The sequence below is a fragment of the Zeugodacus cucurbitae genome, chromosome 2 (genome assembly GCF_028554725.1).
Source record: "Zeugodacus cucurbitae isolate PBARC_wt_2022May chromosome 2, idZeuCucr1.2, whole genome shotgun sequence".
Taxonomy (NCBI): Eukaryota; Metazoa; Arthropoda; class Insecta; order Diptera; family Tephritidae; genus Zeugodacus; species Zeugodacus cucurbitae.
The window spans coordinates 22,209,282-22,225,254 of record NC_071667.1 but is presented as its reverse complement, the minus strand read 5'-3'; the positions used below and the strand labels follow the sequence as shown (position 1 = coordinate 22,225,254).

Sequence of the window (15,973 nt, the reverse complement as noted above, 5' to 3'; positions counted from 1 at the left end):
TGATTCAAAATTACAAATACTATTTTTTTTAAACTACAGTTCCTTGTCATTATTCCAGTAAATAAGTTTTTGAAAATACTGGAAATATATTGTAACACCTCTGACTTGCATCAGCTGTGTAGTTAGGTATTACCATCTTTCATAAATCTACGTCATCACAAAATCGCGTATGAGCAACCATCAGCCAATGACAAAGCGACAAGTGAGTGTCAAAAAATATTCTCATTATTTTAATTTCACCGGTTGAGCATTCGTGAAGAGATAAATTAAAAGATTTTCAAACAAAATTTTTCATTATTCAATAAAAAAACAACCTAAAGAATAAAGTGGGAAGCATAGTCTTTGAGTGAACTAATTGTAAGCAGGTATTCGAAGTAATTCATTTAATTAAAGACTGTTGTATTTTTCAGTAAAATACTGATAAGCGAAAGCAGAAAATATAAGAATAAAGAAGTAAAAAAAGCGTGTCACGGCACTTTTATATTATAGAAAACGCTTACGTAGCGAAGATACCCGCCGTATTTGGAAACTAGCTGTTGCTCTGCAACTGTTCAAATAAATGTCCAAATGTTTGTTAACCAATATAATATAAATATATTTTTTTTCCAGAAATTTCGTAAACTAAAGTTTCCATAAACTAGCGAAGCAATATGCGTTCCCTTTTACTGGTAGTGGCTTTTGCCTTTGTACTAATTCAAAGCAGCATAGCGCTGAAAGAAGACGAATGTGAAGGTAAGTTTGTTTTGGGGGGTGATGTGCCAATTGGGCATATTTTATCAAGGCCAATTCAAATGTTCTGCTTGTATAATAAATATATGTAAATCGTTATTTTCAGTTTGTGTCAAGACTGTCAAACGTTTTGCTGATACATTGAACGATGCCACAAAGAAGGATCATAAGAAAATTGAAGCCGAGTTTAAAAGCTTTTGCAAAAAGCAAAAGAATAAGGAGCACAGATTTGTAAGTAAAATAAATATATTATTTTGTGGGCGTTTACATTCTTTGCTTAACCCTATAGTGTTACTATTTGGGCGGACTGGAAGAATCGGCGACTGGCATTTTGAATGAACTCAGCAAGCCATTGAGTTGGTCGATGCCTGCCGATAAGATCTGCGAGAAACTCAAGAAGAAAGATGCCCAGATCTGTGATTTACGTTATGGTAAGTCATTACATAGGAACCAAATTATATGTTTAATGTGTACAATGCCTATACAAAGTTTTTTCTTGTTCAATATGAAGAGTGTAAATTCAGTTTACAGTGCTTTAAAAAAAACAAATGTTTTAAAAAATCAACCAAACGCGTAAATCTAAAATATTGATAAATATGATGTGATGCTTTTACAACAACAAATACTAGTTGTATTAGTAATTTAGATATCCGACTGCTTTAGTGATCCCATGTAAAATCTGAGTTATTGTTGTACTCGTGTTTACTCCTATGCACCAATCACATCGTTTTTTAAGCGATTTAAAATTCTTCCAAGATACGGCACATAAAGCAAAAATTCTCCTTTTTTAACATTTCGCTCATTTACTTGAATAGTGTCACAACTCAAAAAAGTCGATTTTTCAGAAGAGCGATTTAAAATTTTCCAATGTCTCTTATTTAGCAAATATAAAAAACTGTCATCAGTTTATTGACAAATCTAGTGGCCTGTAATATATTAAATACAAATACTAATTCTTTTCCTTGGGCATAAATGTGACCCATTTTGAATTATGTCGTTATTTGTGAAAAATATAAATCAATTTCGCCGTCATTAGTCAAATGTGTCGTTTTTGCTGAAAAAAAGCATTATGAAAAATTTAATTACTTTTCACCAATATCGTTCCAACACAAAAGATGTCGTTCTTTCTGAAAAGAAAACCAACTTCACCCTATGACAATATGTGTTGTAACACAAAATATGTCGTTGTTTCGTAAAAAAAGTATAACTAATTCTGGCACAACTGAGAAGTGTCGTTATTGTGGTTAAAAAATATTGCAACATAACAAGTTTAATAACGGCAAATTCTTATTTCACCGTTTATTTTTCTGCGCATCGGAATGAAATTTTTATACAATATGGACGCTGAAATTGCGCACATTTCTGCATACTCAACTCAAAAATCGTGTTTTTTGAGTTGTGACACTATTCAAGTAAATGAGCGATTTGTTTTTAGCAAATACCTGCATTTCCATTGACTGTTGTAACAAAAAACTTTTATATTTGAAAATATTTTCAAACGTTTAATTTTCGTTTTACTTGCAGAGAAACAAATTGATTTGAACAGTGTCGATCTGAAAAAATTGAAGGTTCGTGACCTGAAGAAAATCCTCAACGATTGGGATGAAAGCTGTGAAGGTTGCATTGAAAAAACTGACTTTATCAAGAGAATAGAGGAACTGAAACCGAAATATGCGCACAATGAATTATAAAAATCAATGGCTGATTGCACATTTAATTTATATTCTTAATTTATATGCAAATACTTAATTCTACTCACATGAACATTTGTCATTTTTTGAATGATTTTCAATTTTTTAGATGAATTTAATTCAAAAATCCATGATTATTGTTATATAAGTTAGATTGATAATGTAAAAAAGAGAAATATTTAAACCGTATGAAATAAAACACAGAATACAACTTGAAACACATATTTGGTTACAAAAAAATTGTTAATTTTATTCGATACAACAATCACACAACAGTCAACATTATGTTGATTAAGGTATATTTCGCATTAAGGCATACATATATAAATTTACATTACGAATACATATTATTTGTTTAAATTGAAAATTGAGTAAATTAAAAAAAATTTGCACTAGTTCCAGTAAATTCATATGAAGAGCAAAGAGAATGAAGTGCAATATGCTCGGAGCAGGCAGGTAAAGTGAGTAGCTAGATAGTGGATAAATGGCATGAAGTGTAATAAAACTTTTATTATTTTTGAAAAAAATTAAATTTAAAATTACAAATAAATTATTATTAGTTTCATAAATAAATGACGAAGAGTATATTGTTGCTGCCACTTGAAGAGCTATGCACATTATTGTGCTTTTGCTTAAAACTAAGCTACTTTTAGAAATGCTATCAAGTAAAGTACACACATACATCCATTGCATGAATATTTAATTTGCACTGCTTCACTTTGTTAAAGAAATTTAAAATATAATTTCGTTAAATCGCATTCGTAGTTCGCTTAACGGCGATACAATTGTTTGTTGTAACGCCCCCTTTCGTTCTCCTGCAACAAAACCACGTATTGACTGTAAACAACGCACCAGCAGTAGGAGAGAATTGCTGTAAGAAAAAAAAAATTAAAACAAATAAATATTTTGAAAGAAATAGTAAAACTTAATAATGCATTGAATAAAAAATATTGTTGAAATATTAAAGATTCGACTGTATTGAAGTAGTTAGAAGTGTAAAGCATGCTTTTAGGCGTAACAAAATTGATTACAGTGCTGCGTGCAGCATCAATTCCTAGCTGCACTTGGATTAAGGATAAAAAAGAGAAAACAAAATAATAAAATAGTAGAAAATATAGATCTAACTGAAAGATAGTCATTATGCATCTCTGATAAGATATGTGTCTCCAGACCCGCGAATTTTTATTATAGGGTATTTCCAGTCAATTATCGTCGGTTAATGAGAAAACGTTGAGGATAATGATTGAAACATATGTTCCAACATTACAAATAAATATATGATTGTTGGTTTGGCAGAAAACTTTTTAAAAAACAACAACTAACCCAATCTTTTGTAAAGTGCTGAGTCATATTTATTTCACTAACCTGTTGTGAGGAGTCCGAAAACTAGCCACAGTATACCAGTTAGCACGTAATCGTCAATGAAGAACTTCACGGCGGTATATATCACCGATATTAGTAGACCAATCGCTATCATAATGCCCAAAACGACCCATGGCATCATCAAATAGTGATTACGCTGAAAATTATAAAAAAAGAAAGAAACGCTTATAAATACTCTATGCGAACTGTTGTACGCCCACAACTCACCATCACAACGCCAACAATCATGAGCAGTGATATCAGTATTGTCATACATAGATTGATGATTAATATAATCTTAACAGTATCCTTTGGCAGCCAATCAAAATCGATGGTATTGAAATCGATGCGTAAAGTGAAACTAATAACGATCGTTATGATGGACAAAGTGATTGCCAAAAGACCTGATATAATGGAACCATTTCGTAGCGATTGGCAGAAGCAGCAGGTATTCGTCAGTGGCTTAGACATGTTGGCAAACTGTAATGAGAAGAAGAACGTATTAAATTATAAATGCGAAATTAAGCAAAAATATAATTTAGCATTATAAAATTAACACAAAACTTTAAAAATTAATTACGATAATTTCGGCATTAAGAATAATGTAATATCAGAAGTGTGATTTGATTAGTGAGCCCCCGAGAACCCTTAAACTAAGTACGTCACCTTTTTCACCAGAATATGGTTAATTTCCTGTATCACTGATACTAAGACCACACTGATACTAAGCATCAACAAAAGAGGGAATGCAATCTGAAAAGGATGTAAACTCTTGAAACCTGAAATTACACTAGAGAAGTCTGTTATAGACAATTTTCACGGGAACTGATTCTGCAGTACTGAAATTGACTCTGAATTTTATCCGGGGTTGAATTCAATTGGGACATAAAGGCAACGAACATCATTATATCAGGTATATGGGTGCTAGATAAAGATCTGCACCGAATTCAAGTTATATGTTTGAATGATATCAACTCAATCATTTTGGTTAAAAACATGTCGGAGCTTCTCATATTCGGTATAAAATAAATGTTTTCCAATATCCACACCGCACACCCACTATAAACATAATTACGTAAAAGTAAAGGAAATATATGCAATGCAGAATACCCATTTTGCGTTTCTATTTACAGTTTGCCAAGATCTATAAATATCCGAGAATTTACGCAAGCAAAATAAAGTAATAAAAGAGAAAAATAAAAATGGAAAATTGTATAAAAATTATTAATTTCAATTTATAGCAGGTGTACTTGGCTTAAACAGTGGTCAATGAGGGGGAGCGGGGTGAAGTAAGCAAATAGTATATATGAATTGTAGGAAAGCTATTTCCAACACAACTTTTTTTGGTCGCATGATTCACAAAGCGCACTTGATTTCAATGCAAATTAACGTGCGCTCATGCGATGACGGCATTTAAGATGCAGGATGCAGATAAACGCTAGCTAAAATAAAAAAAAACGAACATGACAAATTATTATCAAAAAAAAAAAATACTTAAAACAATGTGACTGTTTTTGTTTTTTAATAAATACAAAAATGGTATGCTTCAAAAGCTACAGTGTTTGCAACAAAAATGGTACACTCATTTTATTTGTACAGCATTTGTCAGCTATTAGACAACACAGACATAGTTATTAAATAAAATATCAGCCAATTTACTGTATCCGTTCGTTGAGGCGAAATAATAAACAACAATTTAAAGGCCGCTTTGCTTGTTGTTTGTCGAATGCACAGTTTTATTGGCGTTCAAATTGTTGATTGCAACGTTCAAAATTCGATTAAGTCAACATCAAATTCACGCTTCCAATTACTTGTCATTCGCCAGAAACTAGTTGAGCTCAATGTGCGAAATTTTTTAACGAAGATGGTTGGATATGTCAGTCAAAGTTTGAATTTTTTCTATAATAGAAAAATTAAAATTCAATCCAGAAAATAGATGTGATTACAACAGGTTGATTGATCGAGCGTACTGTGTGAAAGACTAAAGCCCACCGTCAACTAACTGATTGGACCTTATCAGTGGGGCTTTAGACCTGGAAAATCCACAACCGACCAGATATTCACCATGCGCCAAATCTTGGAGAAGACCCGTGAAAATAGGATCGTGTAAGCTGACGTTGAGCAACATCAAAAGCTACATCGGGATCGGGAAGGACCTCTCCAAGCCGTTCAATATCAAACAAGGTGACTATCGTGTGACTTCTTTAACCTGATGATGGAAAAAATAATACGAGTTGCAGAGCTAAATAGAGCCGGTACAATCTTCTTGATATTGATATCATTGGAAGGAACAACCGCGTCGTTAGTTCTGCTTTTTCCCGTCTGGATAAGAAAGCGAAGCGAATGGGTCAGGAGGTCAATGAGGACAAGACGAAATATCTCCTGTCATCCAACAAACACTCAGCGCACTCGCATCTTGGCTCCCACGTCACTGTTGACAGTAATCACTTTGAAGTCGTATCTACAACACCAACAATCTCAGTCCCGAAATCCACCGCAGAATCACTCTTGCCAACAGGTGGTACTAAGGACTCAGTAGGCAATTGAAAAGTAAAGTTTTCTCTCGACGAACAAAAACCAAGTACCTCATCATTCCCGTCCTCCTTTATGGTGCAGAAGAGTGGACGATGTCAAAATCCGAACATTGGCAACGGCGAATACCGCAGAAGATGGAATGATGTGCTGTATGTGTTATTCGACGATGTAGACATAGTTCAGCGAATAAAGAGACAGCTCCTATGCTGGCTAGGTCCTGTTGTTCGAATTGATGAAAGTGCTCCAGCACTGTGAAAAGTCTCTCCAGTTCGATGCAGTACCCTCCGGTGGAAGCAAAGGAATACGAAGGTCTCCACTCCGTTGGAAAGACTAGGTGGAGAGCGACCTGGTTACACTTGGGATTTTCAACTGGCGCCGAACTGCGAGGGAAAGAGAAGTATGGCGCGCTATTATCAATTCGGCTATAATCGGATTAACGGTTTCTACGCCAATTACATGCATACTCATTGTCATTAATTTCATATACTACTATTGAGAAAAAAGTATTTGCTACCAAGATTTATCGTACTGTCCTCGTAACGTAATTTTTCGCTCGCTGTTATTTGTTGATATTTATCTGAGTCAAACAAAAATGAAATTAATCGTGCAACATGCCAGCGCTAGTAGTGCCCAGGGGCATACGAGCATTTGCACGTATTAGAGCTTGCATTTACATATTGTATGATGCATACCACCGATGACTGCTTCATAAAATACGGCAAAGATAGGATTAAGTGATGACGGACAAGGCAGATGAGCTAATCGGCTGGATAAATGCTTATGTTTGCAAGTTTATTTTAATTACAACAAATTTGAAAAAAAAAATTAATAAAAAAATTTAAAAGAAAAGGGAAAAATATAAAAATAACTGAATGAAAAATAAAAGGAGAAGTAAAAAAATAAATATGTATAATCAAAAAGCTTGCACAAATATACAAGGCGGTTGACTTTCCAGTTGATTTGCACTCAAGTGCATGACTTTGAAAGCAATCAAATGCCAAGCGAAAGTGAAATAAAAATGTGCGATTGTGAATATTTACGACTATATATAGTATAACTGTACATATTTAATATTGCAAGTTTTGCGGTTTTTTCATTATCTGTAAATGCTCATCACAAAATTTTTATCAAATGCAAAGTGAATAGAATTACAAACAAAATCAGGAAGGCATTCGAGCACAGAGAGTACTGTTCAGCTATTTTTCTCGATGTAGCTCAGGCGTTCGATAAGGTCTGGCATGAAGGCCTTTTATGGAAAATCAAAAACGTTTTACCTTACGAATTGCATAAAACATTGGAGTCATATTTAAGAAATAGGAAATTTACAGTTAAAGTAGCAGATTTTATATCAGAAGAACGAGCAATAAGGGCCGGTGTACCTCAGGGCAGTGTATTAGGCCCTACTCTTTACATAATATATACAGCAGACATTCCAATAGCAAATAACGTATTGACATCCACTTTTGCGGATGACACAGCCATAGTAAGCCGAAACAAATGCCCCATTAGAGCATCAGGAGTATTAGAGGAGCACTTAACTTGTGTCGAAGAATGGCTAGCCAACTGTGGTATAAAAATTAATGAGCAAAAATGCAAGCATGTTACATTTTCTCTAAGACCAGAAACATGTCGGACAGTTAAAATAAACAATGTATTAGTACCCCAAGCGAATGAAGTAACTTATCTTGGGATTCATCTGGATCGAAGGCTTACGTGGCGGAAACATATAGCGAGTAAAGTAACTTGCATGAAGTTAAGAGCAGCAAATTTAAATTGGCTTCTAAACAAAAATTCTAAACTTAGCCTAGACAACAAAGTCCTGTTATACAATGCAATCATAAAACCGATTTGGATGTATGGTATTCAATTGTGGGGTACGACCTGTGCAACCAACATTGATATAATTCAGAGATTCCAATCTAAAATGCTAAGAACAATAACGGGTTCACCATGGTACATGCGTAATGAAAATATCCATAAGGATCTTGACATTCCTATGGTAAAGAAGGAAATAGAGGACAGCAGAAAGAAATATATTTCTAAACTTCGTGAACATCCAAACCCATTGGCAAATGCCTTGGTACATTCCAATCAAACTCGTTTAAAAAGAAGAGATCTACCTGCCTACTTATTTTATGGAGCAACCACTAAATCAAAGTCTAAAATTAAATCATCATCTTCTATCTAATTCCAATATAAGAACCTCAGGAATAGTTGTACGTTTCACTCAAGTATGATAGGGGCAAGCTGTCATGCCACTTCATCATAAATGAAACAAACAAAAAAGTAACGGAACGAAACTGTCGAAATTTCCTGATTTCTGTAATATTTCTTATATTATGACTCTTTCCGTCACTCTAACCACATTTGAAGCACGATTTTTTCTCAGAATGACTAAAAATATAGTTCCTGAGTCTGACTCAAACAAGTAATTTTAGTTTTAGTAAAGGTATAATTTTTCTGAGCTCCAAAGCTATCGCTCACTCTTCTACAAGTTTAGCACTAACTGATTTAATAACCGACCAGTAAACCCCACCCGTGGTTCTATATTTATTTTTGATTCCGCTACCGCAAAAGTGACGTGCCGAGAACGTGTGCTACGCAATTATGACGGCCACACCTCTACTACGACTTGAATGTGCAAATAAGAATTAACGCACTTTATAAGGTAAGAAGATCAACAAAAACAAAATGAAAAAAATAATAAGCAGAAGATCAAGCTGAATGCCCGATATCCGACCCAAACAAACAGTGCCATAAATTCAACACGCGCTCATAGATGGATATATCCAGTATTCAAGTATACACATACAAAGTAATGTATGGTACAAATAAAGATGCGTCGTTTTATCGAACGGGCGCGCTCTAGATAAGAGTCACGCAGATCCGCTTGGTGTACGCAAAATCTATGAACGCTTGTTTTCTTATTGTGCGTGATTTATTGTGCATCTGTTCAATTTATCTGGCGGCTGCTTATCGAAATCGAATAAATACAATTAGTTGTAGCAAAAAATGAGTCTTGCATACTATGGCAAATTAATGGGGCCAGCGCTAATAACAATTCGCTAAAAAACACCCTCGAAGCCAGCTAAACGCTAGTGAGTTAATGAAATAATTGCCACCGACGCCAAATGCTTAGGCCGTTCAAATAAGCTGATCGCAAAAAAATAAAATATTAATAAAAAAAGAAAACAATTGTGAATGAATACCCTGCAAGGAAAGCTTACCCTGGTATAATATATGTTATGTGTGTATGCTTGTATTGTTCGAATCAGTTCTTATCAGAGACCTAAATCGCACTGAAAATCGAAAGATATCAATACTGACTGGCCCTACGAATAACTGTACATGAGTTTTTTCTAAAAAAGTTTGATACGAACTGAAACCCGAATAAATTTTTATAAATATTTAATGTATCCTTTCGATAATTGTTTTATACAACCCTACTTGTCTTATTTCTTATTGAAACTGAATTCGGTATTCGATACATTTGAGTCTACGCAACCGAAAATATATCCGGACTTTATCAGTTCAAGGACTGTCAACCAGTGAATTTCACAAATTTTATTTTTATTTTTATTTGGATAATATTTTCAACCTCTAACATTTTTCATTAAAACATCAAAATTGAACTCTTACATAATATATTTTCTTATATGCCATGCACATATACATAAAAGTACTGATATACTTGAGAACTGTTACAAGGTTTGTTAGCCGCATTGTGGCTGCTGTTGACTGGGTCGTTGAAATTCACACTGGGCTGTGATATTTTTCCAGCTGGCCAGCGGATGTCAGGCGTGTTAATACATATTGCTCACCCACATTTTCATTTTAATACAATTTAAAAAAAAAAATGTATACAAATACATATTTGTTAGTTTAGATTTACATTTAGATTTGGAACATTTCCATTTATACACGTAAATTAAAGTGAATTATGTAAGTTTACATTTTTGCTTTTTAATTATTTAGGTTTATACTGATTTTTATGGAAATATTCAAAATGATTTGGGTTAATATACTATATTCAGTATAGCATAAATAGATGTGGTGTATACAACAGTAATTAAGGAAAATGTTTATCCGACAGATTTAGGCGTATGTTCTAATAAATAGCTACATTTCTGACACGTGTTGTAGAATTGATTGACGGAGAATACATTAAACGAGGAAGGTCAATAAATTACTAAACCAAAAATCTACGGCGTGATGTTCTTATATCTTAACAATAGAAGGTCGAGAGTGTACATGTGAGTTGAGGTAAATATTATAGAAAAACAGCGCGTGTCTTTCGGCAGACGATGTAAAATATTCCCAAAATAATGTTCATAAAATATATCAGTTTTAAATATTTTATATTTATCGGATAATCTGAAGTCCAATATGAATTATATCAGAAGAAACTCGGCTGCAAAGCACAACAATAAAACTTCTACAACCGAGTTTCAACTACACTGGTTCAGATTCCGAGAAGTTCCTTCATGTACGTTCCTCTATATCAGCGGTTCTTTATAGATTTAACAGAAGGTATTGAGTGGAATGACACTGCCGCGGAAGAGGACGACCTCCACTCCGGTGGAGTGCAAAGTGCAAAGTGACCTGGCTTCACTTGGTATTTCCAGTTGGCGCCAAAAAGCAAAAAGGAGGAATGAGTGACGCGCTCTGGTGGATTCGGCTATAATCGGTTAAAGCGGTTCCTACGCCAAATATATATATATATATATTGAGTGGAATGAACCCAGAAGTTCGTATGTGATATTCACAACTCTGTGAACTCAGTTGCCTCTAAATAGATTAATTTGGGGCGGAAATCAAATAGGGAGCTATGTATATAGCTCTTTTCTACATACCTAAACAGATTTAAAGCTCATTGTCATAACAAACGGAAATATTTTTTGCTTCTTCATAGGCTTTACACTTTTTTGGAAGATTACTTGCTTCATTGCGCTCTTCTAGTCTTTCAAATCTCTTCACTAAAACACATAACAAATACACAAAACAATGTGTTAACAAGCATTCATTCAGAAAACAACTGCAAATTATAAACAAATGCTAGTTGACTGAACAAAATCTACAAATTAGCTGAAACTTCACGCTTTGCGTGGGTGCAAGACCTGACTGCCGAGGTAGCTGACGATCATGCTGGTAGGTATGTATCACGTCATTTTCAAGAGTAACAAATAGAGAAAAACACGTAATAAATAAAATATTTCTTGTAAGTTGCTTATTTGAAAATATCATAAAGCTTTCCAAGAATCTCAAGCGTGGGCTGTTACTTCAACGAAATTTGCATAAACCTCATAAAAATCAATGACGCGCATCAAATGGAAAAATGAAATTGATCTCTTCGCAGTAAGTACTCATGTGGGTACACAAACTCGTAGAGTAAGAAGATCACAAATATTTGATATGTTTAAATTGATTTTCCGTTGACGATTGGCGGAAGAGTACATTAAAAGCTTTTATGGAATGTCAACCGTTTATTGATCGCCATTCAAGCGATGCAAGAAATTGCAGCTGTAGAACGTGTGCGGTAAAGAAATTAAGACAATTTAGGGAGTGTGAAAAATTAGAAATCATAGCTATAAGCTTTTTCAAGTAAATGAGAAGACATTAGGGTTTAGTTAAAGAATTCTGCATTTGCAATGTTCATGTAAATATTAAGACTCTTGAATTATCCGAACTTTATTAAATCGTAAATAATTTTGAGATAATCGTGGGTTGCGGTAGAGTTTGAGGTTACAGTTGCTACGAGGGCTGCTATATATATTTCTGGCCTAGGCAACACTAAGTGTTGCCAGGTGCAATCTGACATTTCCATTGGAAAGTTTGACATTTTTTAGCATAACATCACTCAGAACGTTTTGTCATTTAATCGTGAATTGTTTTATTTACAGGGAATTAAAAAATTCATCTCGGCCAAAAAATGGAATTAACTCGTGAACATTTTCGTGCGATCATTTTTCACAACTTTCGACGTGGATTATCGCGACAAGAGTGCATCGATGAACTAAAATCTTTGTATGGCTATGAAGCACCATCCTATAGCACTATGAAAAACTGGTACAACGAATTCAATCGTGGCCGACGCTCGCTCAAAGACGAATTCCGTGAAGGTCGTCCAAAAACAGCCGTTGTGCCAGAAAACATCGATGCCGTACGTGAACTGATAATGCAAGACCGTCATGTAACATACCTTTAGATAGAGACATGCCTATGCATTTCTCCCACCAGCATACATCCGATATTGCATGAACACCTGGCCGTAAAAAAGGTTTGTTCTCGTTGGATCCCGCACAATTTGACAATCGCTCAAAAAAAGGCTCGAAAAAAGTGCTTCGAAAATTGGTTTGAGCGCATGCAAAAGTGTATAAATCTTGATGGAGAATATTTCGAAAAACAAAAAAACAATTTTCGTTGATAAATATTCCTATTTTCATTATTAGGCCAGAAATAAATATAGCAGCCCTCGTACTCTATTAACCTTATAGAACAAGGTATTAAGCTGTTTCTTCTTTCCGTCGAGAGAGAGTGAAAATACTTTGAAACATTCTTCAGAACTGGGGATGTGTTCATCTACTATATTAATGACCTATGACAATAATAAAACGGTCTTATCAGTTTCTTCACAGTGGTATTGAATTTTCAATAAAAACAAGTAAGGAAGGGTTAAGTTCGGTATAAAGTTCAATAGAATAACGAAAATCATCATAAATAGTATATGGGGACAGAGGTAATTCATAAACCGATTTCACTCGTTTTTACCACCAATATACAATGTATCGAAGACTATACGCTCATTTAATTTAATATTACTTATAATTAGGTGTATGGGATCTGGGATCCCGATTTTTACCATTTCAGGTGCAGAGAGAAACTGTTATAAGAAAAAAATTCAGAGGGAATGAATTACATAAAAATATCTGAGGGATTTACCTATATTTTCGGTCAAAAATTACCCTTAGGCACTGAGTTCTTCATGTTCGATACCAGGGGCCTTGAAAATTCATGGTTCGATTTTGACAATTTTTCCACAAGTGATGTCACATCTCAAATACAGTATTTGTGTAATGTTTTATTCCGCTATCTTCATTTGTTCCTAATGTATATACATATGTATTAAAAAGTGAACGAATCAAGAGAATTCAAAATTGAGTTATATGGGAAGTAGACGTAGTTGTGAACCGATTTCACCCATATTCCAGCTGTGTCATCAGAGTGTCAATAAAGTGTTATATACCGAATCATTGAAATCGATCGAATAGTTCTTGAGATATGGTTTTTGACCCATAAGTGGGCGACGCCACGCCCATTTTCCATTTTGTAAAAAAGTCTCAGTGCAGCTTCCTTCTGCCATTTCTTATGTAAAATTTGGTATTTCTGACGTTTTTCGTTAGTAAGTTAACGCACTTTTAGTAATTTTCAACCTAACCTTTGTATGGGAGGTGGGCGTGGTTATTATTCGATTTCTTTCATTTCACTGTATAAGGAAATGGCTAAAATAAACGACTGCAGAAAGTTTGGTTTATATAGCTTTAATGGTTTGCGAGTTATATACAAAAAACCTATTTGGGGGCGGGGTCACGCCCACTTTTCCAAAAAAATTACATTCATCATGTGCCCCTCCCTAATGGGATCCTATGTTCCAAATTTCATTTTCATAACTTTATTTATGGCTTAGTTATGACACTGTATAGGTTTTCGGTTTCCGCCATTTTGTGGGCGTGGCAGTGGACCGATTTTGCCCATTTTCGAAAGCAACCTCCTCAGGGAACAAGGAACATATGTTCCAAGTTTCATTAAGATATCTTAATTTTTACTCAGGTTTCGCTTGCACAGACAGACGGACAGACATCCGGATTTCAAATCCACTCGTCATCCTGATCATTTATGTATATATAACCCCATATCTAACTCTTATATTTCTTGGTGACACAAACAACCGTTATGTCAACAAAACTATTATACTCTGTGCAACAGGTTGCGAGAGTATAATTATAAGCATTTCTGTTCAAAGACATGTGTTTCCCACAATAAAACTAAGGCATGAATCATGAGTCCATAGCGAATTTCAACTTGTCGTGAAGCTCAAACGTTTGACGTTTAATTCGTAACATCTTGAATGAAAGCAGACTTTGCTTATAATACTACTCAAGAAAAAAAAAAATACTACCACAAAGATCTTATACCGCATTAACCATTATTAGCATGTATCATTACATAATTTGGTATTATCACGATCGATGAATAAGCGTAGCTCTGGCTTTATAATTTTAATAGTAGCGTACCGTTGTTTTGCATAATTTTTTCTTCGCAAAATATGAAATAATGAAACACCTTGTAACACAAGTAAATTGTATATATACATACATATATACATACATCTTAATTAATTGATTGAAATGCGTATGTGAGAGCATACATACATACATATGTACTCATAATTATAATATAGTATGTATTTAACAAGACTACCTTCATAACCTACCCTACAGTGGTTTGTCGCACATGTCTGTCGCTTACCAATTACGTCATATGAATTTTAATTGAATTGGAGCAATAGTTGTAAACAATAAGCATTCGCATGAGCGCATGCTCCAAAGAAAATGCGCAAAGACAAGAAAAGAAACAATAAAATAAAAATTGGCCACTTGGCATTACAAAGCACATACATATCTATTTGGTAGCATGCAATGTGGCATAGAATTTACAGAATTTTTCTGCGTTTACATAGAATTTTTCAACACTCATATGCACTTTCGGCTCTTACTTTTACATGTAAATTGTATGTGTGTATTTATATGACGGCGTGTATGTGGCTACTGTACAAGTAATTGTCTTCAAGTGGAAATCAATTAATGCATTCAAGCGGCAAACATCAAAGCAATGAACACAACAATCGGCCAGATCGATTGATCGCTTGTTGTTTTAATCAAAACCGCTTAGTATCCACTCTGCCTCTCTGCATTAGTGGCTTCGATGCTCAACATGTGCGCATTCACTTTGTGTTGTGTTCATTTATGGTCAATGATTTTTACGTGTAAATTACTGAAAAGTCAATTAATGCGAAAATATAAGATTACAAGATATTGAACACTGCAAAGGATTTTTTTTTGGCTTTTTGCTAATAAAACAAATATGGTACATGGTCCCCTGAGACCAAGTTAAGGTAATCGTTTTTTTAGAGATAAGAAAATAGGGGTTGTTATGGACGACAACTACCGAAAGGTTCAGGGAACGAGCTGTTTCGATAGGCTCGAATCACCGGCATGTAATAAATGTTACTCATACGCAGTGTATCTCTCAAAATTTGCTTAACTAAAATATCTGAGGTATTTATCTCAAGTTCTCTCGAGATTATTCGAAAATAAGATTTGTTTACGAGTATTGAGACATGAAAAACAATTTTTTTTGAAAGCTCGGTTTAATGTATTTTTTTTTTTAACCCTCTAAAAATATAATTTTGTTTATAAAACTTTCAATGAAAGTTTCGATACTAATAGAAAAACGTTTCATAAAAAATATAGGCTTTGACTTTTGTTTCCTTTACTAAATTCGTGATAAATCCAGTATTACTCGAGGTTTGGGAGCAAAGTGACGAAAAATTTATTACTCGAGAGGTTTTTAACTCTCATTTGTATTGTATTTTCATA

General features: G+C 34.2%; 2 protein-coding genes across 4 annotated transcripts in view; one reads left to right on the top strand and one right to left on the bottom strand.

Annotated features, from left to right (window-relative positions):
• Positions 1 to 85: 85 nt before the first annotated feature.
• On the top strand, positions 86 to 3,013 carry Manf_0 (mesencephalic astrocyte-derived neurotrophic factor homolog). 3 transcript variants are annotated; one of them, XM_011189935.3, is made up of 5 exons: positions 86 to 202; positions 610 to 732; positions 836 to 960; positions 1,019 to 1,160; positions 2,254 to 3,013. In XM_011189935.3, exons 2-5 carry the CDS (start codon positions 651 to 653, stop codon positions 2,418 to 2,420), a joined length of 516 nt encoding a protein of 171 aa, XP_011188237.1. In that variant the 5' UTR covers positions 86 to 202; positions 610 to 650; the 3' UTR covers positions 2,421 to 3,013. The 3 variants fall into 3 exon arrangements, with proteins under 3 accessions (XP_011188237.1, XP_011188235.1, XP_011188234.1); XM_011189933.3 differs by lacking the exon at positions 86 to 202 and adding an exon at positions 209 to 357; XM_011189932.3 differs by lacking the exon at positions 86 to 202 and adding an exon at positions 209 to 365.
• LOC105215809 (uncharacterized) overlaps positions 2,627 to 15,973 on the bottom strand; it is a 38,342-nt gene continuing 24,995 nt past the window's right edge. The window contains exons 2-4 of the mRNA XM_029042601.2: positions 4,011 to 4,262; positions 3,786 to 3,939; positions 2,627 to 3,291 (exon numbers count right to left, since the gene is read on the bottom strand). Of these exons, the coding sequence (XP_028898434.1) occupies positions 3,191 to 3,291; positions 3,786 to 3,939; positions 4,011 to 4,262 (507 nt within the window). The 3' untranslated portion in view covers positions 2,627 to 3,190. The remainder of the gene's footprint in view (positions 3,292 to 3,785; positions 3,940 to 4,010; positions 4,263 to 15,973) is intronic.